Below are 27,132 nucleotides of genomic sequence, written 5' to 3' on the forward strand. Positions count from 1 at the left end.
ATGGTCCTCCACACCACCCCTTACTCCAGTGCCTGTCTGCACTTCCTGGATGGGTTGTCGTGGAGCCTGGTGTTCCCCTGCTACTGGCTCCTGGACCGGCTTCTGGGCTCCTGCGTGGCCACCTCACTGGAGAAGCGCCAGCGCTCCCAGGACCCGTGCTCCATCCTCACTCTGTGTGTCCTGATCTCTGCACCCCTCTACCTGCTCCTCCTCCTCGCCTCCCTGCCCTTTGCCCTGCTGGGCTTCATCATCTGGGCTCCCCTGCAGGCCATCCGCCAGCCGTACCTGTACACCTACCACAGGTTAGTGTGGACCTTGGTGAAGTGAAGTCAATTCACCTTCAAGTTTCACTGTGCTCATTGACAAGATAAGATAAGATAAGATCCTATGATGGTCTTCATCGACACCTCGTCTTTTAGAAATGTCTTTTTTGCATTCAAAGACGAAAAACATATCTGTGTTACTGAAAGCTCTGACTATAATTAATGCAGATGCAGATGGTTGGGGTGATTTACCTTACAGGAGTTTGACGCCATTTGAGTGTCTTTGAATTCTCTTAACCCTTTATTGGGGAAGGGACCATATTTGGTAACTTAAGTGCCCCTTGCCTCACCATGAGGCAGTAGAACTACAAGATTTCTCCAAGCCAATCAGCGACAATCAGGCTACATGACAGACCGGCAAGAAACCATATATGGTGACTTCACTGACTTTGATTTTCACCGTAACATAACATTTCTTTTTTTAAAACTCACAAGGGTTAAAGACAAATTCTGAAGTTGTGGGAAGTGATGGATCTCTTTGCACAGCTTCTCCTAAAAACACCCATCCATTTTGCTTTTCCAGTGCTTGCACAGTCAGCACACTTGTAATGGGTACAGGGGCAGATGACAAAATTCCCTTCACGAGGAACCACGAGGTCCATCGCAACAGAAAAAGCACTTTGGTTAAGGTTGGGGAAAGGTTATAGTTTCAGTTAAATATTGATATAATATACAGGGGTTTTGTGCTTGGAGTCACTGTTTTTTCATTGTTAAACCCAGACCACGACCTTCACTTTACTAGATCGAGTTTTCTAGAAACTCTGTCACACATTTAGTGCTTTATACTAGATCAAGTTGAATTCTGGGTCAATTTTGGATTCATTTGTCAGCATTTTTTCTCAACTGCAAGAAGCATTTTGAGTTGTTTCAGCTTTAGTTTGTGCATATTATATTGTGCAATGGCAATATTGTAGGATTTGACAAAATGTGGTTTCTCAGAAACAGAGTTGAAATAAATAAAACTAATGGCCATGACCTAAACCAGTAGTATTCTCACATTATACACTTGACTGTTGCCAATTACTTTGTCATCATTGGTCCTTGCTTCTTATTTACCTACTAACTCTTCTGGAAACAGCCTGTTTTATTGTCAATTTTTCGCCTAAATTGTGCATCAAAATCACTTACAGCCAGTCATTCACAAGGTTTGGAGATTTCAAGAGGCAGAAAATGGAGTGTGTGTGCAGCAAGAGCAGATTTGGGTAGAAAAAAAGAATGAAATGAAAACAACAATTTGGTGATAAGGGCAACACCAACAACAGAAACAATGTGGAAAACTAATTACCTCTACCATCATTAGTGTAAGTTAGTGCAGAGAATGCCCACGTTATCATCTAGATATGCATAAAGCTTCTCAAATTAAGAAAAAGTAAAGTTAGTCATTTCTTTCGTCCTATTTCACAACATGCCTAAAAACAATATGTATGTATTGTAATATTGATATGGCTTCTCAACTCATTTCAGTCACTCTAGGCACTGAAATATCAGGCTCTCTTAACTGACTTTCCAGTCTGTAAAGTAAATTTGAACTAATAAGGCAGGGTAATGCTGTCATGTTTATGCTATATCAGGGAGCTGGGAGGACTGAAGGGAGCCTATGAAGACGGAATCATGATACAATTACTTAATACTTGATTAAGTAATTGTCCCTGATAAGCTTACCAGCGTTTTTGTTTCCAGTTTTATTCATGATATTGACTAGAGTATTTCATTGGACTGTTTTCCATAAAACTGTCTTTATATAAATACATCTGGGGGTAGACCAGTGGAAACCATGCAGTTGCATATGCCTGTCTTTGTGCAAACACATTGTTACAGCACTTTGCTGAAGAAGAAATTCAAGATTCTAATGCATTAAAGGATGCAGGTTTTACAGTATTACAGTAATACTGTTCATGTCATGTGTTCAAATAAATATGATACTTGCACATATTGAGGATTAGGCTAAATGTGAATCTGATTAGCTCAGTTTACTGTAGCAGTAACAGTGGCTTTTTTGTGAGGTTGCCAGGCAACCAGCCGAGACTCCACCAAGTTATTCGAACACAGATTGTCCCACAAAACCACAAACTGTTGTTTTAACTCTCCGATTCTTGAAAGGCAAATTCCTTTACCCGTGGGCAGAGCCAGGCTTGCTTGGCTTTACCTTGATATTTAGCATACAGACATGAGATGAATGTTTGGGTGCTCCAAAGCTTCTGTTTGATTTGATACAGTATTTTGTTGCTTACCTTGTGCAGACCAGACAAACACCAAGCCGAGCAGGGCCAGGCTGGGCCAGGGGGTGTTGGGATCGGGGAATGGAGGCCACAGGGCAGAAGCTTCTGTTTCTCCAGTGCCAATGTTTGCCTGCTGCCCGACTCCCTGGCCAGGTTCAACAACTTGTCAGACACTCACAGGAGAGCCCGGGAGGTGGGGAAGAGGATCCGTAATGGTGCCAGTCGGCCTCAGATTAAGATCTACATCGACTCCCCAACCAACACTTCCATCAGGTGAGGAGAGCTAGCTCCTGAGCTCTTCTGCTTATGTCTGAGCAGTAGTAAAAGCATGTATTCTTGTAATGAACATCAATCAAACAAATACATTTTGAATGTTCCTTACTTTCTTTCTTTCTTTCTGTTCATCAGTGCGGCATCCTTCAGCAGCCTTGCCACAGGTTTCCGGCGTACCTCCTCTCTGGACCATCGTCCAGAACAAACACACACCACCAATGGCCCAGCTGACACCGAAACCGAACCCCTCACTGAGTGCCCGATTCACCCCTCAGGTGCCACTGACTGCCCCGTTCACCCCTCTGTAGTAGACCATGGCTCCTCTGAGTGCCCTCTTCACCCAGACGGAGCAGACATGACAGCAGACTGCCCCCTCCACCATGCAGGGACTAACAGCAGCTCAGACTGTCCCGTTCACACCTCAGGTGAAGCTCCAGACTGCCCCTTGCATTCCACAGGGGCTCATACTGGCCAAGGCCATCATGACTGCCCCATGCATGGGGAAGGGACCCAGCCAAAACCATCCACAGACTGCCCACTTCACACCTCAGGGGTTCAAATCAGCATCAGCGCCCCGGAGCCAGACCCCCAGGAAGACGTGGCCGAAACAGGGAACCATCGGCCTGGGGAGCAGGCAGGGGGAGACACAGGCAGCATGACTGCCTCCAGAGAATCCCTTGCTCGCTGCCATGGAAGTGATGGCGGTGTAGGGATATCCTCCAACAATACTCTCTCACATGTCCCTCGCACATCAATCTTTAAACGCCCTGGACGAAAACGCCGCCACGGAGATGAGACGTTCGACCATGAGATCTCTGCCTTTTTCCCTGCCAATTTGGATTTCCTGGCTCTACAGGAAGTGTTTGACCACGGATCAACGACTAGACTGCGGCGGCAGTTGCATCGCTACTTCCCTTACGTGCTGAGCGATGTTGGGCGGTATGGCTGGAAAGGCTGCTGCTCAAGGTTCAAATTCCTGAACAGCGGGCTGATGCTGGCCAGCCGCTATCCAATCCTAGACGCACGGTACGAGTGCTACCCCAATGGGAGAGGGGAGGACGCACTAGCAGCCAAGGGAGTGCTGTTTGCCAAGGTCAGATATTTTACTTTACATCCTCTACCTCCTTTTCTTCTTGTTTTTACTGTAGCACTTTTGGTGTTAGGCTAAGCTAAGCTACACACCTCTTGGATTCAGCCTCATGTTGAACAGGCCGATATGAGAGCGGTATCGACCTACTCGCCTAGCTCCCCGTGAGAAAGTGAATTTATGCGTTTCCCAAAATGTCAAACTATTCCTTTAAAGAACAACACCCACACAATCTGGAAAGCAATAAAAGAGTGCACACAGGTGACCCGAAGCTCTGTAATACTTTCAATCAGATTCCTCGTGGAAAAAATATGATTACTGCTCCAAGAACACAGACAGACAAACAGACACAGACAACAGCTTCACAAAGTTTTTATTGCTGAGAGGTCAATGTAGAGAACAATTTAAGAAATGTCATAACTAATGTCTATCATTTATCTAACTGTGTGCATTTAGACAGGGCTACTTTTTCAAGGCTTTGACAAGACTACAGGACAACATGATGTGACAGCTCGTTTTTTCCTGGAATCATTTTTGATTTCATTAAATTCATCTTTCTACAGTGAGGCTGTAACAGGAAAAAGATCCTTTTTTGCTCATTTCATTTCATTTCAAACTGAGCTGAATTAGAACTAAATGTCACTGTGGGCCTAATTTCATGCTTTTCCTGTAGCTGAAATGTGTGTGTGTGTGTGTGTGTGTGTGTGTGTGTGTGTGTGTGCGTGTGTGTGCGTGTGTGTGCTCTGAGCGTCACGTGGTGCCGTTTCAGCCCAAAGCTAATCTTGTCATCTCTGACGCTGCTATCTGTAACTTTGGCCAAGCAGTAATTGAATCTGCCTATTAAGTCTATTTGTACAAAATGAACTTAATATAGATTTGGGAAAGAGAATGTGAATGTGAAAGAGAGTGTGAGAGAGAGCGTCGCTGTGTGCAGTACTGACCGTAGATCTCCATAGTATAGCAAAAGCATCATATTGTAAAATAGTTTCACTTCCAATTTTCTGCCACTCGTAAAAACTTTCATCTTTTCCTAACCGATTTCTTGCCTATTCTTATTCTTTTGGAGCTGTGTGTAACAAAAAGCAATTTCCCCCTGGGGGATTATTAAAGTAATTATTAAAGTAATTCTGATTCTGATAAGTGATTCTGCTAAGAGCTGCAGCTAATGATCATATTTGTTATTGATGAATCTCTAAATTTCTAAAGTTTTTTCCAAAGCTACAGATCAAAGTAGTGGGACATTTTACTTTTGCTAAAATGTCTTTATATTTAGAGACCCTGAAAAATAAAATTGTTTATTATTTTGTGATTTATGCAGACTTGAGAGTTATTCTAGTTGCTCCCCACAGTAGCTGAGGGACACTCTGTCACATTTCCCATTGCAGTCAGAAGCAATGAGGGTCTTCTAACGTCTGCCAAGTTATGGAGTCCATTAGGCACTTTGAGCAGCAAGACAGACCCCATGGAGATATGGCAAGACATGTAATCTTAATACATAGTGGATGTGCTTTCACACTGCTATACAAGCCAAGGAGGCAGAATATGTATGACATGGCTAACAGTGCGCTAATGTGAGCTACACGTAGAGTGATGGGATTTCTACAGTGGCAACTAGTGGACATTTCCCTGTTTCCTGAGTTTGATTCCTGCTTTTTTTCAACTGCAGTCCTGCAAGAAAACACAAAGAGAAAGAAAGACTATGTGCAAAGAATCAGTGATGAGCGAGCAGTGGTTGTGTGTGTGTATGTCCCAATGTTTGCGTGTGTGCATGTGTGTGTACCTGCTCGTGTGTGTGTGTGCCCCTGTGATGAGTGTTGACAGTCTGTGAGTTCATTAATCAGCCACATACTGTGACCATCAGGACATGAGTCTGGATCTGATCCAGTTCCTGCTGGGACGGATCCGCTTTATGTGACCTGCTGCTGATGACGGGTACCTGTATATGTGTGTGTGTGTGTGTGTGTGTGTGTGCGTGAGCATCTATTTGTTTGTGTCCGTACATGCCCTTACATATACTACATCTAATAAAGACACACTCCATCACAGCTTGCATGCTGACAGCCTCATTCTGTTAGCCCTGCTGCCTGCTGACTGTCACTGCGGCTCACAAGCTGGCCTCACATCCCTGTTTCCCCGGCTTCTTGTGTTTGAGGTCACTCCAGGTCCCTCTGACAAGCTGGCTGCCAGCCAGCTGGCAAGTACGTGTCTCAATGCAAGCTGTCCGTACTCCTGAGTGACAGAGAAGGGAACCAAACAATGACACAACAGGTGATTCTCCTTAATGTCAGGAAATGGTTATTTAGATCGCTTCTGGGCCCACATGTCTCCCAACCCAGCATGACTGACATGTCTGTGTCTTCTTTAGCTGGTCTTCATACTAGTCAGGAGGACGTGAAGAATTGGCACGCTCGGCTTCCCAGGCATCAAAGTGTCATTCTGTTTACCCGTAACACCTTCGCTTCTCCCGGTCTTACTGCTGGATCGCTGTGGACATAAAGCAGACACATTTGAGGCTGTCATTATGAGAAAAATAACTGTTGGAACATCCAGAAGCATTATGGCACCCATTGTGAGCGTGAAAGGCCATTCTCAACCTTGGGAATAGTAGTTAATCCAAAGCAAATGTCAACTTGGATGGTCTTTATTGGTGGAGGGAGTTTTGAGAGATGGCTCAGTTGTCATCACAGAACATGATAACAAGCGATCATATAGTCGTCTTTGTTGTCAGATGTAATGTCCGAACATTCACTGACTCCTGGTTGTGGTGTTCATAGTCAGCTGACGTCTTTGTCCAGGGTTCATTCAGTCTCCTGCTCAGAATTGCTGTTGCTGTTTTACAGATGAAGTGTCTTAAATAGCTGTTGCGTATGAGTCGTTGGCACCAAACAAGCCATTTCTTGTTTAGGTGGAATGCTTTCTTCTTCCTTTTCCATTAGATGTCTTCACCAAACCATTTCGACCTGACCGATTCAGATTCAATATGAGCGGCTGATTCACATTTACCTGGATAATGAATTGATGTGACCAGTTAAAGGGTTCTTCATTGGACTGTGGGCTAGTTGGCTTGTTGAAATTGCAACTGCTAAGATGATGTATTTTTTGTCAATTGAATTATATGAGATTCAGACAATGGAAATGATTAATAAATTCACTTTACTACCACAGACTGACACAGATTGAGGAATGTATTCATGGGTCAGTTTTTTCTGGGTTTGTGTTGCATCGCTATCAAATACCCAAGCTAGTCAATCAAGCGTGCCAGAGTTGAAACAGACATTTGAGACGCTGCTATGAGCCATTTCATGTGCTATGCTCTCAGCTATGATTACTGAATGAGCTTTTAGAGCCACACTGTTTATTTCATACTACTGTATGCTCGGTTCCAACTTGCATGTTGTTCTCTTCATTGGAAGAGTGTTCAGCATTGCGTTTGCCAGCATCTCCTCAAACCTACAGTAGGTCTCCCGGCCGGCTGCAGGCTTTGATGTGCCTGCTATTCGTTCCTATCCCCTCTCCATCCTCCAGACGTCTTGGCGGCCTTCCAAGGAAGCATCTTGTTGTGAACCCACATCCCCTTCATGAACCTTTGGTCATTCTCACTCATTACTACTCGACACTCCTGTTTGCTTTTTCCGCCAGCTGGGGTGCATCTCATTAGATCCAGTTTATTTGATGTACCTGATGTTCACGCTGGGTTTTTCTTCACAGCTACAGATACTGTGTTGGTAATGTCAGATCACATGCACACAAGGATGTTTAGTCAGAAGTCACTGTTAAAGTGAGGATCCTTGAATGTTTCTTTTTCAATTTCCTGTGTGGTAATAAGCATTCATTACTGTGATGCTTTTCTACTTGATCACAGATATTACTTGTCAGTCAAACAATTGTGAGCGGTACTGCAACACCTTCATCCATCCATAACCTTAATCATATGTCAGTTACATATGTCAGCCATCCTATGCTATTGCTCGCAGTCTGGTTTGTTTCAAATATAACCAGTTTATATGATGTCCCTCTTATATGAATTCTCTGGCAAATCTAACTTGGCACACACGTTCTGCTAATTTCCCCATGGATGTATTTACCTGGAGAACAGCAGCAGGTCAGCTGAATAAATCTGAATTGTGTTGTGTGGAGAAGTGACGCACCAGGGAGAGAGAGAGAGAGAGAGAGAGAGAGAGAGAGAGAGAGAGAGAGAGAGAGAGAGAGAGAGAGAGAGAGAGAGAGAGAGAGAGAGAGAGAGAGAGAGAGAGAGAGAGAGAGAGAGAGAGAGAGAGAGAGAGAGAGAGAGAGAGAGAGAGAGAGAGAGAGGGAGGGAGGCAGAGATAGAATATTAATCAAAAAATGTTTCCCTAAAGAGAGAGCCAGCTCTGGCTCCGTAATTAAAGCTTTTCAGTCTCAACATTTATCCCCTCTTATAATTATTTCAGCTACTAAGTGCATGGTTGAAGAGTCGTGAGGAGACGTGTGTGTGTGTGTAATCAATGGGAAAATTGCCCAAATCCACCCCTGGCCTTTAATGACTTCTGCTCACTATCAAGGTCAACTGAATTTATTGACACAAATTGCTGTCCTGTTCACGTCCGAAGGAATTTCAACCTGTCTCTCAATGCAAAACGTTTCAGGGCACCTCACCTCTACCAGACCATATACTCTTCAGGCTTAGACACCGTGGCTCATAATAATTTGTGTAAAGGGACACATTTCTCCTTACTTCTATTATACTGAATACATTATAGAAAAATAATGGTGGTAAACTTGAGACTCAACTTGAGTCAGACTTAGTTGCACTCAAAATGAAACTAGGTGTATTGCAAAATTAGAAACTTACAAACTCCAAGAACAATTGAAATAGCTCCACACAACTTATTTTACAGAGTATGCCACTTTTAATGACTACTGCTGTCTCAAACATATTTAACCCCTTCTTGACAAGCATCTTCAGTACCTAGTAGAGCTCCCTATTGCTGTTATGACCTGCAGCAAACATGATGCTTAGCCAGACACCAGGTTCAGTAGGACAGTGTTCCTCAGGAATCTGAGCCCATTCGTCACGGGGGAACAGCCTCCAGCTCTCTATGTTCTTGGATTGACATGCTGTAAGCGTCTTCTTCAAATTGGACTTGACCCAAGACTTGAGTTGAGTGTATTGACCCTGAACTTGGCTTGAGTTTGTTTCAGCTGACTTGAGGCTTGAATTGAACTAGACTGGGACTGACTGAAAGATTTAAACAGCTCGCTGATATACAGTATGTAAGGAATGGGAACGTGGGAAGTGAATGCGGCTTTGAGGAACGATTGACTTCAAGTGAAGTCAAGTAAAAGCCAGGCGGCTACAGGTGGGATTCCATCCAGCCACAAGTAAATCGTTATCAGAGGATTTACAGCATGACACTACTTTCCCTAAAGATAGCACTGCTGGCAAGCTTACAATGAAAAGACCGTGGTTTTGTTCATATGGAAAGACTGACAAACACATTCCCAGCTCATCTGTCATCCTGCTGCTCTCTGCTGCCTGTTTGTCATCACAAAAATTTGGATGCTCGGTTTTCAAGTGAAGCAATCAAACTCATGCGAGTAATGCAAGGTGAAACCTCGGCTCACTCCTCATCTGATGGTAAAGTTAAGGTAATTAGTTGCAGCAGCGTTAGAGCTTTCATAATTAGGCTTTCATAACTCAGCTTGCTTTGGTAGGCTTCCGGTGTGAAATTGTTTCACACAGCTCATTTCAGTTCCACTCAGATGTGTCTCAATGGCCTGTAATGAGAGGAAGTCTTGGGAAGTTTTAGCATCTCTCATCCGGCATTCTGACTCATTTTCTGTTTTATTTTTAATTGCAGTTAATTTCAATTAATATTATTTTTACTCAAACAGAGCCTAAATGGAAATAAAACAGTTTCAGCTCATTTCAGCATAATTTGCCTCCAGTCAAGAGTTTCTTCTCGTCACTATGCAGAAATCGAATTAGCGTCGGCGTCATCTGAACTTCATCTTCTGCACAGGCCGTCGACAGTATAAACACACTGAAAGTTCACTGTTTCTTGTCCGCATGAGTGAATACACGCACGTACACATGCTCATCAGAATCCCCTCAGGCCTCTTGTCAGTCTTAGGGTGCACACACACCTATTGAAGCATAGATAAGCTTCTGAAATATTAATAAAAAAAGCCTGGCATGCAGATAGAGAGAAGAGCAGAGCAGAGGCAAAGGAAGAGGGAGAAAAGGAGCAACAGCAAAGGAAAGAATGAGGACAGGAGTTAAGAAAAAAAAAAAAAAAAGAAGAGATGATTGGATTAAACTTTAATGATCCCTTTGGTGAGATTTACTCAAAGTGACAAATAAAAAGCAATGAACGAATGAAAGTCATGTAAGCGAAACAAGTGTGGGCTTTAATGCTACATGTACAATTTTAACATTAATTTATGGATTTAACTGAATTTTGTATAGATTACTTAATGGAATAGTCTTTTGGGAAATGTTAAAGAAATCCTTTAAGGACCAATAAGTAATAATACATTTGCAGGCGATGCAGTTTTTACATAGTTTTGTACAGAATAGAAAAACAACATATGGTGTTAATTGGTGAGCTTTCTTAAACACACACACACACACACACACACACACAGGTTTCTGCCGGTCTGCCTGGATCACCTCTTATCAGCAACAGTCTCACAGTTTTCATGGACTCACATCTACTGCAACATTATTAGAAAAGTTAATGTACCATCTGATGGTGCGTTTAACAAAATTGGACAGCTTCTTTCTGCTCTTTTAGCCCACCCATCCTTCCAAAAAACTCATTCCATTAGGAGCAATTGAATTAGTTCTTCATATCTTCATAGGGAAATGTATGGCCTTTGCTGTGGGGTGTATTTACTGTACTTCAGTGCGGTCTACAATGTAAGCTTTCTGTTTGACATTAAAGTTAAGCCAATCAGGCTAATGCTTTATTGCGGCTTTTAGGACTTTTCGTTAGACACCAAGCCAAAACAGCCATCCCGTTATTGGCAGTCAGTTTCCATTTATCTAAATGAAAGTCTCCTCCTTAGTGGGGTGTTTTAAAATTACCAGAGAGATAAATGCTGCGTTTTGTTTTTATTATACTGGAGGTGAACTGATCTTAGACTATGCACAAGCACTTGAAAACATCATATAACAATCATGTTTTTAAGTCACTGCGAAAGAAGTCACCTTCTCTTTTTTCTGTTAACTTACTTTTGACCACACAGAGATCAGTTTGAACTTTTTTTTTCACTAGCTTCATCGCTGTAATGTAATAACTTTAAAGAAAAACAAGTCCACAATGTGTATCAACAATGGATCAAATCACTGCAAATGCAAAAGGCGTCCCTTGTAGTGATGAATCCGCAGACAGTCACAACCAAACTGCACTTTCCAACAGCTGTACGGATCCTTTTAGCATCTTTCAGCGTGTTCGCTGGTGTCACCAACCTTGTTTCCAACAACAGCAGGCAGCTGTTTTGTGAAAAAGCTTAGCAGACAGACAAAGATAGCACCTACCTGGTGAATGTAGCGGAGCAACTGAATGTTTCTCTTGGCTGTTGGTGGAGATTGAAACAGGATTTAAACAGTGAATATTAGACAAGGCAAGACTTTAAATGGACGCTGATGTTGCTCCATGTATGCACAATGTGTTAATAGGTCATTGTTTTCAATTCAATACAGTTTTATAGAGGGATAAAAAGTCATTGTTGTGTTTACGGCCTGTTATGTTGCCCCCAACTAAACAAATTCATTATTGCAAAACATTAATAAATCTTGTGAGTAACAACCTCAACCTCAAATTTCCACTAGAACTAACCACTAGATCTTGTTACTTTGTGGTTCAATGTTCAATTGACCATGTGTTTTTCCATAATTGTAAATGCAACATGCAGTTTTACAAGGAAATAGGTGAATGCAGTGGACATTTGGGACATTTTCCTTCTTTTCAAATGAGTTGCATTGCACAGCATGGCAGGTTAAGAGTGACCGCAGGTCTGATGGTCGAGATGGGTCTAAAAAGTGATATATGTATGGCACCCCCTTATTTAAATTGGTAGGTCATTCCAATATTTTACTATATTTATTATATTTATTGACAATTCACCGAACTTGCTCCATCTACGTGCACTGGTGCCACTGTCAGCATTCTGTTTAACCCTTGTATGGTGATGGTGTTCGTTTTTGTATCAAGAGCAAAATGATACGATAAATTATTTTTTCAAACTCAGACTCATTGGCCTTGACTCATATTGATGAGTCTGAGTTTGAAAAAATGATTAATTGTATAGTTTTTCTTTTGATAAAGACCATAAAAACAGATGAAATCGGGTCCACAAACTCGAACATCATACAAGGGTTAATAAATTCATTTAAAGAAAGTGGAGCAAGACCATGACAAGCCTTACACATAGCACAGGCATATTGGAAAGTAGGACATGGACATTTACCAGGGAGAGCGGAGAGCACCTGTCAGTCAGAGTGCTGCTGTCATGTCCTTCTTCTTGGACTTTGTCTTGCTGAAGTTTTAGTTTCTACAGGTGGCGCTCGTTTCTCTGCTCAATACTAGTGACCTCTTCATCCATTTATCCATGCATCACCTACAGTATACCACCTTATTCTGGACAGGGTCACATGGGCGTGGGTTGTAATTCCAGTTCTCAGGGTAAGTCCCCTTTCCATCACAGCACACAACAACGCATATATTCACGTATACAGACAGCCACAGACACTGACACTTACACCGAGGTGAAATTTATGGTCACCAGTTAAACTAACTCCCAGAGGGTTTGGACTCTGAGAGCAAACCAGAACACACCTGCAGGAACGGGGAGGAAAAAGGCCAGCTATTCTCTTGTTAAACACAAAAAATAAACACGTCAGAATCAGGAGTGCTATTCCTGAAAAAGCCAGACAGCAAGCTTTTAGAATAGCAAATGTAAAAGTATTACTATTACAGCATTACTATAGTCTCATATATGCATGTGCATCCACCCCACAATCACTGTCTCTCTTTGTTTGCAAAGCTTTATTCCTCCTCCTCATCATCAGTCTGCGTCCACCCACCGGCACTTCAGAGCTGCCAGCTTCAGCCTCGCTCTGTGCGTCTTGTTTCAGTGCTGCTGAAGGACATCTGATGCTAAAGGTGTCTGATTAAATCTCAAGTGTTCAATGTTCAATTCATCGCAGCTTTGTTTATGCTCTGCCACTGAGGGAACGAAAAAAATGGGGGTCGAGAAGAAGTGCTGAAAAATGCATAAAGTCTACGAGGACATGTTGAAAAACTAGAATCGTTCTGCTCCATGTTTAGCTCACGCTGATTGAGTCAGACTGCCTCTTGTGCAGAACATTTGAATTGGGCATTTCAGACAACACAGCCACAAAGAATGAATACTACTTGAATAAGTAACTTTTCTCAATCTTTCTCATTCTGGTCCAAACAAGTCTTTTGATGATGGCGTGTTATTTCACGGACCTGACCGTGATGTGAAAATACCAGATGTTGTTGCAGATGATATTGGCGTTCAAGAGTCGCACCTCCATTTTTCCGTTTGTTCACAGCGAGTAGTGGACATTCTTTCCTGCTGATAAAAAAATGTTCCATGTCCCTGGGACCATGGCAGATCATTCATAATGCAGCATAAAATGTCAAGGCTGCAAGGGAGGGAAGTCAAACATTTTTTTTCTTTCTTGAAATAATAATCAACACTATTTTTATGTAGGGAAATGCTTTTTGGCTACTTGTTATTTCCCATTAGTGCAGTAAGAAATACCAAGGGCTCTGTACATGTCTACGTGATATAACCCTGGATCTTATTATGAATAATAGAATTGTGGTACAGTGGTTGGAACTGATTTCACACTGAGAGGGTTTTGGTTTTGAACTTGTTCCACACATGCAAACTTGTGTGTGAACTTTGCATGTTCTTTCCATGCCTGCATACGTGTGCCCGTCACTGTCACCTGAGGTCGGCTCCAGCCTCTCGTAGCCCTGTAAAGGATAAACGGGTATAGCTAAAGGATTGATTCATCTTGAGGGGGACGAGAATTCCTGTACTGCAGTGTTGTGCCAAATTTAATTTCAATCCATCCAGTAGTTGTTCTGACAATTTACTCAAATTTGGTTGGAGATAAAAAAAAAAAAAATCCAAAATGAGGATCGGCACCTAAATAAAACTAAACTCAACAACAGGAGGGAAAAAAAGACCAGGCTGGATACTGTTTGATTGACATGTGAAGAAGCAACACTACAATGAGCACTAAGTGCTAAAGCTGGAGGCATACACAGAATATAGAATATTTGTGTAGCCTGCCTGACAGGTGCTTCATAACAGATATTTATTCACTCCACAAATATGTGCTGTGAGTGCTAGTGTATGGCCGAAACTGAAGACAAGAGGCAAACACTGCGTGTGGATGTTGGATGGTGATCAGCAGAGACAACGGGGCTCACAGAGGACAGCAGGTTTCCAGCAGTGCTCGCTGCATCTTGGCTTTTTTTTTTTTTAACTCCATCAGTCAACTGCAGCAAAGTACATGCTAATGTTCCAGCTGTAGCAGCCTGCAATCACCTATCAGAGCACAATCAGTGCAAAGGCAGAGGAGCGCATGCAAACTCGTTTTGAAAAATGACATATATATTTCACATATGTAGCCACGTGAGCGTTATCACCAGAACAAGAGATGGACTAAAATTTACTATCTCATTTCTTTATTTTATTTTTGGGTGCATCTGTAATTACAAAAAAAAAACCTTATATATATATATATATACAAAGTTGGAATAATTGTTCAATACCCCCAATTTAGTTAAAGCCTGAATCCACAGTTTGCAAAGGTTCATTTAAGTTTCACTGTGATATGTTTGGAAGAGTTTCCAATAAAGTTGAGAAGATACACACTTTATTTATCAAGAATAAATCACATTGTCACAATCATTTCATGAGAAGAGGTAAAAAAACATTTTATTCCAACGTTATGGGCAACAGTGTACTTATAACCTGATGCATATATGGTGCACACTTTTTTATACATGTGACAAGACTTTTTAGATGTTTCCTCCATATTCTCATATCTGTCTGATGTGTCATTAAATGTGTTTCACTTAAGTTTTATGGAACCACACTGCATTTTTTTAAGACAAATAAATGATATAACAATATTTCACAATTAGTAAAAGTAAGAAAAAAACGTTCTCGTAAGTACAGGGAAATTATCTTATGATTACAGGATACAAATCTGGTAATTACAAGCAAACTATTCCATAATTATGAAATTAAGGTAGGTTCATCTCATAAGCATGTCATTATTATGTCATTATCATTATGATCGAATTATTCTGAGTTACGGATCGTGTGTCTTATGGATAGGGGTTGTTTAATTCCACCATTACAGTTGTGTAATTATGAAATAATGGAATAATTGCTGAATTTTGACAAGATAAGGATCTCACGATTGTACGGTAATGATGAGATAGCTGTCTTGTAATTATGAGATACAGATCTAGCAATGGTGCGCTGGTATGTCATAGTTACATAATAGAGAAGACGGGATTACATAATCACGTCTCATTTATTTATTTATCTGTTTGTTTGTTTAGGTGGATGCAGTTTGCAGCAGTTTGCTTTACTATATTTTCACGTGGTATATATCTTTCATTCATTTTCTCGGCCCACTGCTGTTCTGTATCACACCACAGTGATGCTCCTGCTGTAATGACTCAGTTTCCCCACAGGGATCAATAAAGTTTCACCTTGTATGATCTAATTGGCGGCGTTGTTACCTGGCACGCTTTACATACACAAACACACTTGTTAAGTGGGCTTTGATGTGGCTCGTCACAGCGCGGCGGAGTGACATCGTGTCTTGTTTGTCTCTGGTCCCCTGCAGGTTCACGTGGGCACCTCCCATCAGGAGCAAAGGGTCGTGGGATATCTCACGTGTACGCACCTCCACGCCATAGAAGGTACGGTTGCATGTTCTTGCTGTCTCTTAGTCTCTCAAACACACACACACACACACACACACACATAAATGTATTCATGTGATTTCCATGGTGGTGTCTGTCACTTTTCAGGGCGCTTTTGTAAGATGAGTGGAGAACATCTCAGTTCTGTGTGTGTGTGTGTGTGTGTCTAGAACAGCCAAACAGCTACAACCATCCAGCTACACACACACACACACACACACACATACAGCCCTCTATGAGAGTGTGTATTTGTATGTCCACATAGCTAGATAAATGGGTGCATCAAAACCCCTGCTTGCCTCCTCCCGCTGTTCCCATGGCGACTGGCTCAAGCTGTTTATAGCGTCACAGCCCTATTTAAAGCCTCCAGTCGATGCCTCCCTCATTTTTTACCAAAGACACGTCTCCCCCCTGCGGATGCTATTCTGGGCTCCTCCTACGCTTCTCACAGGCCTAAATATAGCAGTGCCTGGACTGTTTCTAAAGATACATCAAACATAAAGCCTTTGTGGAGGAGGGAAGGTGGCGGGGTGGGGGGAGTGGGATGTGGGGGTAAGACTGGAGGAATAGAGGAAAAAAGGGGGAGGAGCACAGAGACCTGATTCTTTTCTGAGAGGAAGGTTGTGTTCGCGTTATCTCTCCTGCTTGAGGCAAGATGCGTGATGCAGTGTGATTGACTAAAAATACAGAACATACACTGAACTTAATAATCCAGTGGTGCCGCACAAATGTGCTGGTGCTAGCATCAGTAGTAGCAGCAGGACTAGTAAGGATGCGTGTCCGTCTTCTTTTTCACTTTGTAGATAATTACACAAGAAGCACCCCCAACAGCATAGCTAAAAACAATACAGCATTTAGTCTTATGATGTGTTACGATGCACCAGGCCTGCTGTAAGTCTTTCATTCCACTGGGCTTGGCTCTCTTTGAGGTGTAAAATTGGATTTGTTGTTTTATACATTTTTTCCCATATTTAAAGACTGTTAGTACTGTATGGAAGTAACTATATAAGGTGTGGAATGAAGTTTGATTCAAGAAATCCTTATCCCATGAGTTTTAATGTCCAAATAATGGTGTCTGAGAGGTGTTTCACAGATAATTCTACCTAAAAAAGAATCTAATTTTGATAGAAATACTAGCTGATAAAGCTGTGTTCTTCTGATAACAAGCTTTGCGGTTTGATTTCACATGATTATTCAGCCTAACGTCTAATCATGTGAGCTGATTTCTGTTTAGGATGGGAGGTTATTATGTTTTTTATTTGTTTGAGACCGACTTATCCCACTGATGCCACATTCGCCACATACGCTGTGGTGCACTTGGATGGAACACTTAACGCAACGTTTGTCGTGCCCATCTGAACACAATAAGGTGACATCCCCGTTCTTACTCTAGCCTACACGTTACTGACAAGCTGGTTGTTTTTACAAATGGGTCGTCAATGATCGCAGCAGCAGACGTATTTCACTTGGTGAAAGAATTTCAGATGTAGGTCACAGGTCTGGAACCAGGCTATAAAACTGCACCTCCTCCCTTCACCCTTTCATGCATGAATTATGATCCTTACCTCAGTCAGGATTCAGTGTTTTTATTCATCTTTATTCATGGAAAACAAGATTTGAACTTTTTTTCTTTTCAACCCATATTTTATAAAGATATATTTACATGTCCAGTAGTTGAAATAGAGCCAGTGATGCATGATGTACATTTCAGTGGACAATAATTTCCTCCCAATATAAAATCAATACTTGGAAAATGTAGCAATTGCATGACTCCTTAGATGTTACTTGATGTCACCATATTTTTCTTACCTGCATGGTCTCTTTTCATAGAAGGTTTGAACAGAAAAAAGTGAGCAACTTGGTGTTTGTCGACCATCTTGGTTACACTCTCTTTTTTTTCACTTGCAATGGCTTCCCACTAGGCAGCAGTGTATGAGATGATGCAGCAGCATCCACTGTAGTGGCTGATGTGCAACTATACCATCAAAACTCATGCACATACAAGAAAACAGCTTTTGAATAGCTGTACACTGCAGTGGCCTCTGTGCATGAAAGGGTTAAAATGAGATGGTCTACAGAGGATTAAACACAGTGTTGTTGCAGCCAAACCTACTAGTGCAAATAGTGCTCATCAACTAGAAAACAGTTGTCATACAGTAATCCGATATAGTCATTACTGCACACCTCAGCATTACAAAACTGTATTCATACTTTTACCACCAACATTAAACATGCCAGTTGTCACCACGTGTTGAGGGGGAACTTCACAATTCATTGGAACAAAAACAAATTCCCTGCTCGTACTTACCATTCTGTCATCCACTCAAGTAGAACTTCCCGGTTTTTAACTTGGAAACTACCAGATGGATGAATCGACTAAGACTGCCTTTATGCAACATTTAACAGTTCTAGTGTTGGAAGCAACGGATACGTGTGCAGCCATCCTCCAGAGTTGGGTAAAAGAAGGCCTGGATGTGGAGGAGCCTGCTATGGCTGTTATTGCATTCATTGGTTCTCTATGAGAAAAAGATTTTTGTTGAGTTCCAAACATGTTAATCATTCTATTATTCAGTTTTAGACAAACATCATCCAAGTTTACCAGGCAAGTGTCTACACACAGATAGCCAAGCTGAAACAAACAAGCCTGCACACACACACACACACACACACACACACACAGGCAAACGTACAGCAAACACACCCCCACAACCCGAAGCTCCATCTATCTCTAAAGGATCCGGTAACACAAAAAAAAAAGAAACATTGCATTTCACATGTACTTGAGCTGGAGAGTAATCAAAGCCAAAGCCACCTACTCAACCACCAATATCTTAACACCTCTTTGTTTCTCACACTCTCCACTGTTCAGCTGTTATTTCTCTCTCACACGCTCTCACCTACCGCCTCCCTCTATTCACCTCCTCCCTTCTCCCTCCCAACTCTAATTTATCAGATTTACTGGCAGGAGTGGAAACAAGAAGACACTGCCAAAGCAAACTAGCACCGAAATGACTTAAAATTATCTCACTAATATTAGTGGCATAATAAATAAACTTAATAACTACATCAATAAATACCATTGAGTAAGGGAAGAAACAATAACTGTCAGTACAAAAATGGGAGCTTTGCCCAAGGACATAAAGGGTGTGTGTGTGTGTGTGTTGTCGACTAGACTGACATCATATAAAAGGGAAACCAATGTTTTCAGATGAGACTGTCGCATTATGCTGGATTGTTACACTCTGTATCGTACCGTGTTTGTTCATATCCTGAGGTGCAGGGGTGGAAACTAACTGAGTACATTTATTCAAATACTGAAACCTACTTAACTACAATTCTGATCGACTAATGAATAGCGATATATTATTTTAGGTGAAGCTACCCAGCAGTAGATGAAGTAGTAACAGTTAGCTTCACCTTTAGCAGCTGCAACATTAGTGATACTCACTTGCCTCCATAGTTAAAATACTATGCTATGAAATAAGTGATTCTTATAAAAAACAACCTGTTATTACTTTTGGTACCTTTAATTATATGATGCTGATTCTTATGTATTTTCACTTTTACTACATTTTGGATGGAGAACAAATGTGATACTGATAATGAAATAAGCTGTGAGGTCTTAAATAAAACACAGACCTGCTCTCCATGTGACATGCTTGGGTGACTGCAAGACAAATACTTTGCATTCATTTGTTTCCTCTCCCCCTTTACCCCCTTTTTTTTCCCTCCCTCCCTCTCTCTACCACACACACACACACACACACACACACACACACTGCACTATCTACCAGGTGATGCATCTATACGCTGTGAGCAGCTGGACCTGTTGCTGCAGTGGGGGGCTGAGTTTCGCCAGTCCACATCCCAGCCGCCTGCAGGAGAGAAGGTGCTGGAAGACCTGGTGGCCTTTGATGTCATCCTGGGAGACCTCAACTTTGATAACTGTTCTTCAGGTACACACTAGTCAGGGCTGCTTCAATATTAAACTATAGTTTTTATTTCATACCAATCAGTTTACGCATAAACATTACGCAGGTTCCATCTCTCAATATCTCTTCCACAAATAATGTATAAAACCCAGGAAGCTGTGTAATGTATAATTTAGAGTAGAGTATGTAAGACCTGTTATAGCCCTGACACTGGATAGTTGCCTGGTGCCAGGGTTTTTATAGAAGAAACTCATAAAGTATTAACATATTTACCATTAATGTAAAAGCTTGATGGAGACCTACAATGTAGAAGCATGTGACTCATCAGTGACACATTATGGTGAGATTATTGCTTTTCCAACAAGTAGGTGGAACTCATTTCTGTTTCGGTGAGAAGATTAATACCACGGTTACTAAATAATAGGACTGATGTTAATTCACCGAAAAGGCTACATGGCACACCTTTATCCAGGTTCACCATTAAATGAAAGCGTGTTGCACAACTCCAGCACAGCATGATTTATTCACCACAGATATCTGTGTCATGAAGTTTTGTGTGACACTATGTGCGTATGAAATGTTTAAAATGACTAAATAAGATCAAAATCAAGTAAAGAGATAAAGAAAAAGAAAATAAATCAAATAATATGTTATATAATAAAGAAAAACATAAATCAATCAATCAATAAAACAGTTTGTTTTTATGTTCTCATTTGCTGTGTTAAATTAATTACATGAATAACTTCATTAATGACAATGACACTACTGTGTCCACTAACTTTCATCACGTAGAAAAGTATTTCAAGAGTTATTTTACAAAATAATAGTCGACTAAAACAAAGCTGAAATGAACACAAAATGCCAAAGATTTACAGTCGATTTTTAATACAATCTAAAGTAGAATTCTTATTGACAATGGATTGTCATTTTTTACTGTTATTGTTATTCTTTTTTCTTGTATTCTTACAGAAGTTAAAAAAACAGAGAAAACTCTAAGATTGGATAATTGATTAGTCGGAGGTAGAAGTATATATAAACTTCATCCAGACAAGAATGTTCCACATCAGTTGGTTTCCTGCTCATTCATGCTTAGTGACTTATCACTCCCTGTTCCCATGAAGGAATGACTCATGTAACATCTTCAAAAGATAGGATGAGAAATGTGTTACTCTTTTGTCAGGTTTACACTGAAACTGTGACTGTGGGTGTAAAATACTTCTGTGTGTGCGCTCTTGTGTTTTCCCAGAGGACAAGCTGGAGCAGCAGCATGCACTTTTTACTCAATACAAGGACCCATGTCGCCTGGGGCCAGGGGAGGACAAACCATGGGCTCTGGGTAACACACACACACACACACACACACACAAATGTGAACCAGCACGGTCACTTGTTCCTCTGGAGACACAGTCAGACATCATATATAGTGTAGTTCTCTATGTTAATAAGAACATTACATTTTGAAATGCAGGCGCCGCTTTCCACACAGAACTTCAGTGGCTCAGGAAATCTGGTGATCCATATAGTGCATGCAGAGCAGAGCCGACTATAATCTGGCTCTGTCGGGCTAAATCAGGATGCACCCACTGTGTGAATTAAAATACACCCAGTACAGCGCGCTGATACATGGGCTTTAGTGACGTAAAGACTGGAGGGTTTTGGTCTGGATGTGAAGCGTTATTTAGGCCAGCGGTATTTCAGGGACAGTGTGGGCAGGACAGAGTGAAAGGGCTCGTTTAGAGAAGGGCTTATTTATTTGGACAGGGACATTTTGCACAGGGAACCAAGGGGAAAGATCTGCGCTTCCCGCTCAGTTGCTATTAGACAGGAGGGGAAGAGGGAGGCGAGACGAGAAGAATGGATCAATGAATCAATGAAAGCAAAGGAAGAAAGATTATCTCATCTCATAAAGCTTACCCAAAGAAGATTAGACCCAAATGAATACAATAGCGAGCCAGAAAAGGCAGGCAGAGAGCCAGGCTGCCAGCTATTGTCAGATGTTGTACAGGCGGTTCGTTGATAGATTTCATGAAATGTGCCGAACACTTGCAGCTCCAGAAATCTCCTGGTGCCGGCCAGCCCACCAGCCAAACGCACAGACTAACTGCAGGGCTTGTGCTGCATTCATATCACGTGGGAATTTAAAGCCAGCTTCAGAATCAGAATGAGAAGTTTTCACATACAAAGAAGAGGATGGGGGAGAGAAACTAAGAAAAAGCAAGTACTGCAAGTCAAGAAACATAGCTATAAAATAGAAACATTTAAAATAAGAACTATGTAAAGTATTAAAACGTAGAACGTGTGTTTTTTTTTTTAAAAAGGAAGAGCTGTACAGGTTTTGCAGGATTGTGCAAAACATTAAGGCCAGATGGGAAGAAACTGTTGTTGTGGTTTGAGGTTTACGGACACAGAGATGGATCAAAAGGTTTGCGTCTGTCTCGCCTCAGGTACCACTTGAGACTTGAGATCACGGAATAAAAACAGCAGGACAGAAACCGTGACAATGAAACGTCTCAGTGAGAAACAGTCGCCATTGATCATCCTCTCCTCTCATAACTCACACGGCTCTTTTCGTGCTGCCTTTGAGTCCACGTTTGATGGCAGATTAAACCTGCCAACCTCAAACCACAAACCCAACAAGTGCAGTAACTGTGGCTTCCTGTTATTTTTAGAACAAACGTTTCTTCCCCACACATACTATTCACCACAGCTTGCAGGTGATGCCAGAATTTGTGACGACAGAGAAAGGGAGGTCACGTTAATCACCTTAAACGGGGGAATCTCGTGTACATCTCCACTTTCCGTTGTGAACCGAAAGCAGTGCAGCAGACAGGCAGCAGCCAGTCTGCGTGTCTGAGTGTGCCTGCCTAACACCTCACCATCTTTGTTTCAGTGATCTGAAACCTGCTCTTAGACTTGTGAAAAGTGCCGGCTGTGTATCAGACGCCTACTTTTCATAAGAGCTCCCAACGCTTGTGAATTGACTGGAGTAACTTCAGAGTGCTGCTCTCTCCATACGGGGCATTTTAAACACATTATCCAGCCCACAGCTTCACGTCATCGTTGTCAAAAGGCTTTCTGAGAGCTACTTTCTCTCCAGCTGTTGGATTGTTATAGAGAGCTGTGGAGGCAGAGACACAATGCCATCCGAACAACCGACACCTCCTTTGCCACAGTTGGAAAGCTGCATTTTACTCGAAGGGAGAAGCTGGTCGTCATAGTGTGGGGGAGGGTTGTACAGGAAAATAAAGCTTCTCTTATTGTCCCTATGTAACTACATTCATGGGGGGTGGGGGCATGTACTGAAATGACCAGTGTGGATTTGGCAGTAAATGTGTCAGTCTGTCTGCACCGTGATGCATTTAAATGTGTCATTCAACAGGTACTTTACTGGATCCCAGTGGCCTTTATGACGACGAGGTCAGTTCACCTGAAAGTTTACAAAAGTAAGTCTCTCACACACACACACACACACACACACACACACACACGCACACACAGGCTACACTAACTTGGTTTTTCATTGCACTGACTTCTGTGCAAAGCTACAACAGCCAGGAAGACACCTTTGTTACTGGATATACAGAAGCAGGTTTAGACTTCGTAGGTATTAACAGCACCAGAAAATTATGACTGATTGATTGATTGATTGATTGCTTGATTGATTGATAATATCTTGGATGGTATGGACAGACTGACCTTTGACCTAAGCATCACACTGTAGTCCAGTGCACTCTTTCTTGATTTTACTGTAAATGGTAACGTTATGATTCAGATCTTAATGTTTCATCACTTTACCTGCGTTTGGACCCCAGGGCTACATGCTTTGTCCCCCTCTGTATTTCTCTTTCTCTCTGTTCAAACTTCGGTGCACTGATCCTTTCCCGTCCCTGTGTGTCTCTGTCAGAGTGATGGAGAACGAGGAAGGGAGGAAGGAGTACCTGGTGTTTCCTCCCAGTAAGAGCCAGTGTCCTGCCAGCAGTCAGAAAGGGAGGAAGATCCCACTGAAGGGCAACGGACGGCGGATTGACTACATCCTCTACAGCGACGAGGGCCTGCAGCAGGACTGGAAAGTGGTATGGTTTAGTTTAGGATTGACACCAAGTCACAGCAGCTAGCTGGTGGTTTCATCTTTACAAAAAAACGAAATGTAAAAAAAATGCCGTTTCACAAACAGTTTTGTTTTTTAGTTTTCTTACAAATCCAACAAACAAGGTATTATGTGTTAGTAAGTGAGCTTTAGATGTGCTGGTGGGGAGAGGTTTGTACCCATGGACAGGTCCACACTGGCTGTCTCCCCTTGTGACCAGCCTTTATGCTAAGCTAAGCTAAATGTCCCCTGGCTCCTGCTTTCTATTTAGCATACAGACCCTCCACCCCTCAGCAAAACAGGTTTCTTTGAAAACTTTAGGATCTCCACTAAAAGGTAATATTAAATTCTGCATGTTTGTGCAAATTACTTCACAAGGAACAATAGCAAATATTTGAATAAAGTTTGAAAAAATGAAGCATAATATTGTGTATCAGACACATTTGTTCTACTGTTCCCATGTTAATCATCTGCATGAGACATAGGGTCCCAAATTCTAGGCTGGGAACTTCACCAAGTAGGGCAAAATCTGAATTGTAATGTAGAAAGCAAAATGGATTTTGAGTCAGTTCTTGTAATGCAGCTTTGTGCATGCTGTCAAACGTGGATGTTGTGGGGCTTGATTTGTGGATAAGATAGATGTGGAATCATAGGAGGCCGTTTACTGGGATATATAAAGCAATATAATATAAACGGTATGAGCTACACCGTTGTAACTAAGAGCAGTAGACAAGTGATTCTAACATTGCGTCAGAATCCCTGTTTCTTCTTTTCCTAAATGTTTTGGAATCATATATGACTCATACACCAAGAAGTCTGCTAGTAGGTTAAGATTACTGTGTCTCTAATCACAGAAACTTAGTGTAAGAACAAGACACTTGTCATTGCTTGTTTTCCTGAGCCATGTGAAACATAACGGTAAGCCAGTGAAACGATCTCTTACCAGAGGAGAATGTTTGACTTCTTAAAAGGATAAAAAGGTTTGAAGGCATTAAAAGCTAGAGAGGTGAACAATGGAACACAACAACACAAACCGGGGGGGGTGGGGAGGAGGAATAAGGGCAGCGCTGTCATGGCTGTCTGTCTGTGTGAGGGATTGGAGAGGATTGGAAAACCAAATCACATCATTTACATGGAGAATTTTCCGTCTCCGTCTGACTCGCTCTGTGTGCCTTTAAACCACAGCCACCTGATGCCACCTTGTGCCAGAACGCAGTAACTGTAACGTGATTTCCAGTGACGCCGACTGGAAGTGAATCTCATCAGATACCGTGTGTTGTTGTTTTGGTTCCTCACAAACAAACCTCAAACCCATCATGTGTTGTTTCTGTTGGTTCAGCTGCCTCGTGCCGACTTTCGGTGAACACATGAAAACTGAAGTAAAAGTGACAGCTTGGAAGTAACAGCAGCAGTCGAAAAGTATCCCATGTGGCCACATAATTTATGGTCTTCCTTTGATTGCCATGGTCTCAAGTCTCAAGTCTCAAGTCTCTCAAGTTTGGGCAGTTCCCCTTAGTTCCAACAAAAGGAAATGCTAAAGCTCCATCCCACATTTTAGACAATGATGTGTCTTTGTTTGACACCAGTCATGGGAATGACAAGCTGTAAAAAGCCCCGGCCTATAAAGAAATGTTTTTTCCAAGCTGTGGGAGAACTTGACTGGACTGTGCACAGCCCTGACCTCCACCTCATCAAACGTCTTGATGGGATGAACTGGAATGCCAACTGCAAGCCAAGACTTGTCATCCGACATTTCATGTCCACATACTTTTGGCCAAGTAGCAAAATAATGGTAACTCTGTACTTTAACCTCCCTCCGTTTAGACAAGTAAAAGCAGTGGATACGCACTTATAACAACATTTTAAGTGTTTGTTAATATAATAATAATAACACACACATTAATACAGACTTACCTCTGCTTATATCTACACTATAGTGTGTTATAGTGCTAAACAGGGGAATTATTGTTAAGTGTTGCCATATTTGTTACATTATCAATGGATCATCAGATGTAGTATGTGTAATATCAATTCAATTCCTGAATCGTTTGGTCTCTTAATTAAAGAGTTTGGTCCAGACCTGCTCTTTGTGGAAAGCGTCTTGAGATAATGCTTGTTATGAATTGGCGCTATATAAATAAAGATTGATTGATTGATTGAAAGACTACAAAGCTGTTAAGCACATCGTGTTGGGCTTCTCGCCCCCGAGCCCTCCTGCCATCACCCTCAGTGTTCAGTGAAACATTTCCAATACACCTACCGCACATGACTCGCCCAACAGCAACCTGATGCTCTGTTCATGAGCGTGTTTGCTATAAAAACTTAATATAATGATATGTGACATTTTTTCAACTCACTGCGCGGCTATTAAGTGGCCAACTTTTAAAGAATAAAAGCTGAGATCCTAATTTTTTAATGACAGTCCTCTTGTCCTCCTCATCCTGCAGGAAATTGAGGAGTTCAGCTTCGTCACCCAGCTGGCTGGCATCACCGACCACCTGTCTGTGGCCATGCGCTTGGCTGTTTCCACCGGGGAAGAGGAGCCTTAGATTGACCACCTGAGCTTTTTTTAAAAAATACTGCCATGGAGGAATGACAGACGGCCAAGGAAGGGGAGAGGAGATTTACAGATATGGAGCTGCTTTGGAGAGACAAAACGCATCTCTGCCGGAGGATTGAAGGGGCAGCAAAATGGACGGATGAATCACCGGAGGAAGGCTCGGTGGATGAATGATGGATATAAAGGAGGCAGAGGAGAATGGCAGCAGCGGAGTGATATGAAACAGAAAGATGCTGGAGGGGAGAGATAAGCAGGGGAATTCAGTTTAGAAAGCCAGAAAGGTATTCATCTTCCTGGGTAAAACACCTACACACACACACACACACACACACACACACACACTAAATGCAGTACATAACACAAAAAAACACAATTGATCGACACTTTGACTGTTGAATATCTCCTGGCCTTTCCACTCTTCTCCTCCAACACTCCCTGCCGAACTGATTCCAGAGGGTTTTATTTACAGTGAATTGTTTAATGTAGCCAATGTACACACACTCCTTTTATTGGATCTGTTTTAGCTGTAGTTTAAGTATGATCTTTTTTTTTTATGATTCTACCTTCAGGGACAGTTGGATCCTCATTCTTTAGTGACTGTGTATAAAAGGAAAACACATCATTGAAGTGATGAGAGTGAAGCGTACAGCTACTGACTGGCCTTTACACTGACCATCTG

The 27,132-nt window shown here is 41.9% G+C and overlaps 1 protein-coding gene across 1 annotated transcript; it reads left to right on the forward strand.

The window, feature by feature from the left end:
• smpd3 (sphingomyelin phosphodiesterase 3) lies at positions 1 to 26,442 on the forward strand. The gene is made up of 9 exons (XM_070831284.1): positions 1 to 302; positions 2,564 to 2,815; positions 2,951 to 3,908; positions 15,796 to 15,871; positions 19,669 to 19,830; positions 21,053 to 21,142; positions 23,186 to 23,249; positions 23,711 to 23,879; positions 26,341 to 26,442. The coding sequence occupies exons 1-9, from the start codon at positions 1 to 3 to the stop codon at positions 26,440 to 26,442; spliced, it is 2,175 nt and encodes a 724-aa protein (XP_070687385.1).
• Positions 26,443 to 27,132: the final 690 nt, after the last annotated feature.

This window comes from Pempheris klunzingeri, chromosome 5 (genome assembly GCF_042242105.1).
Source record: "Pempheris klunzingeri isolate RE-2024b chromosome 5, fPemKlu1.hap1, whole genome shotgun sequence".
Taxonomy (NCBI): Eukaryota; Metazoa; Chordata; class Actinopteri; order Acropomatiformes; family Pempheridae; genus Pempheris; species Pempheris klunzingeri.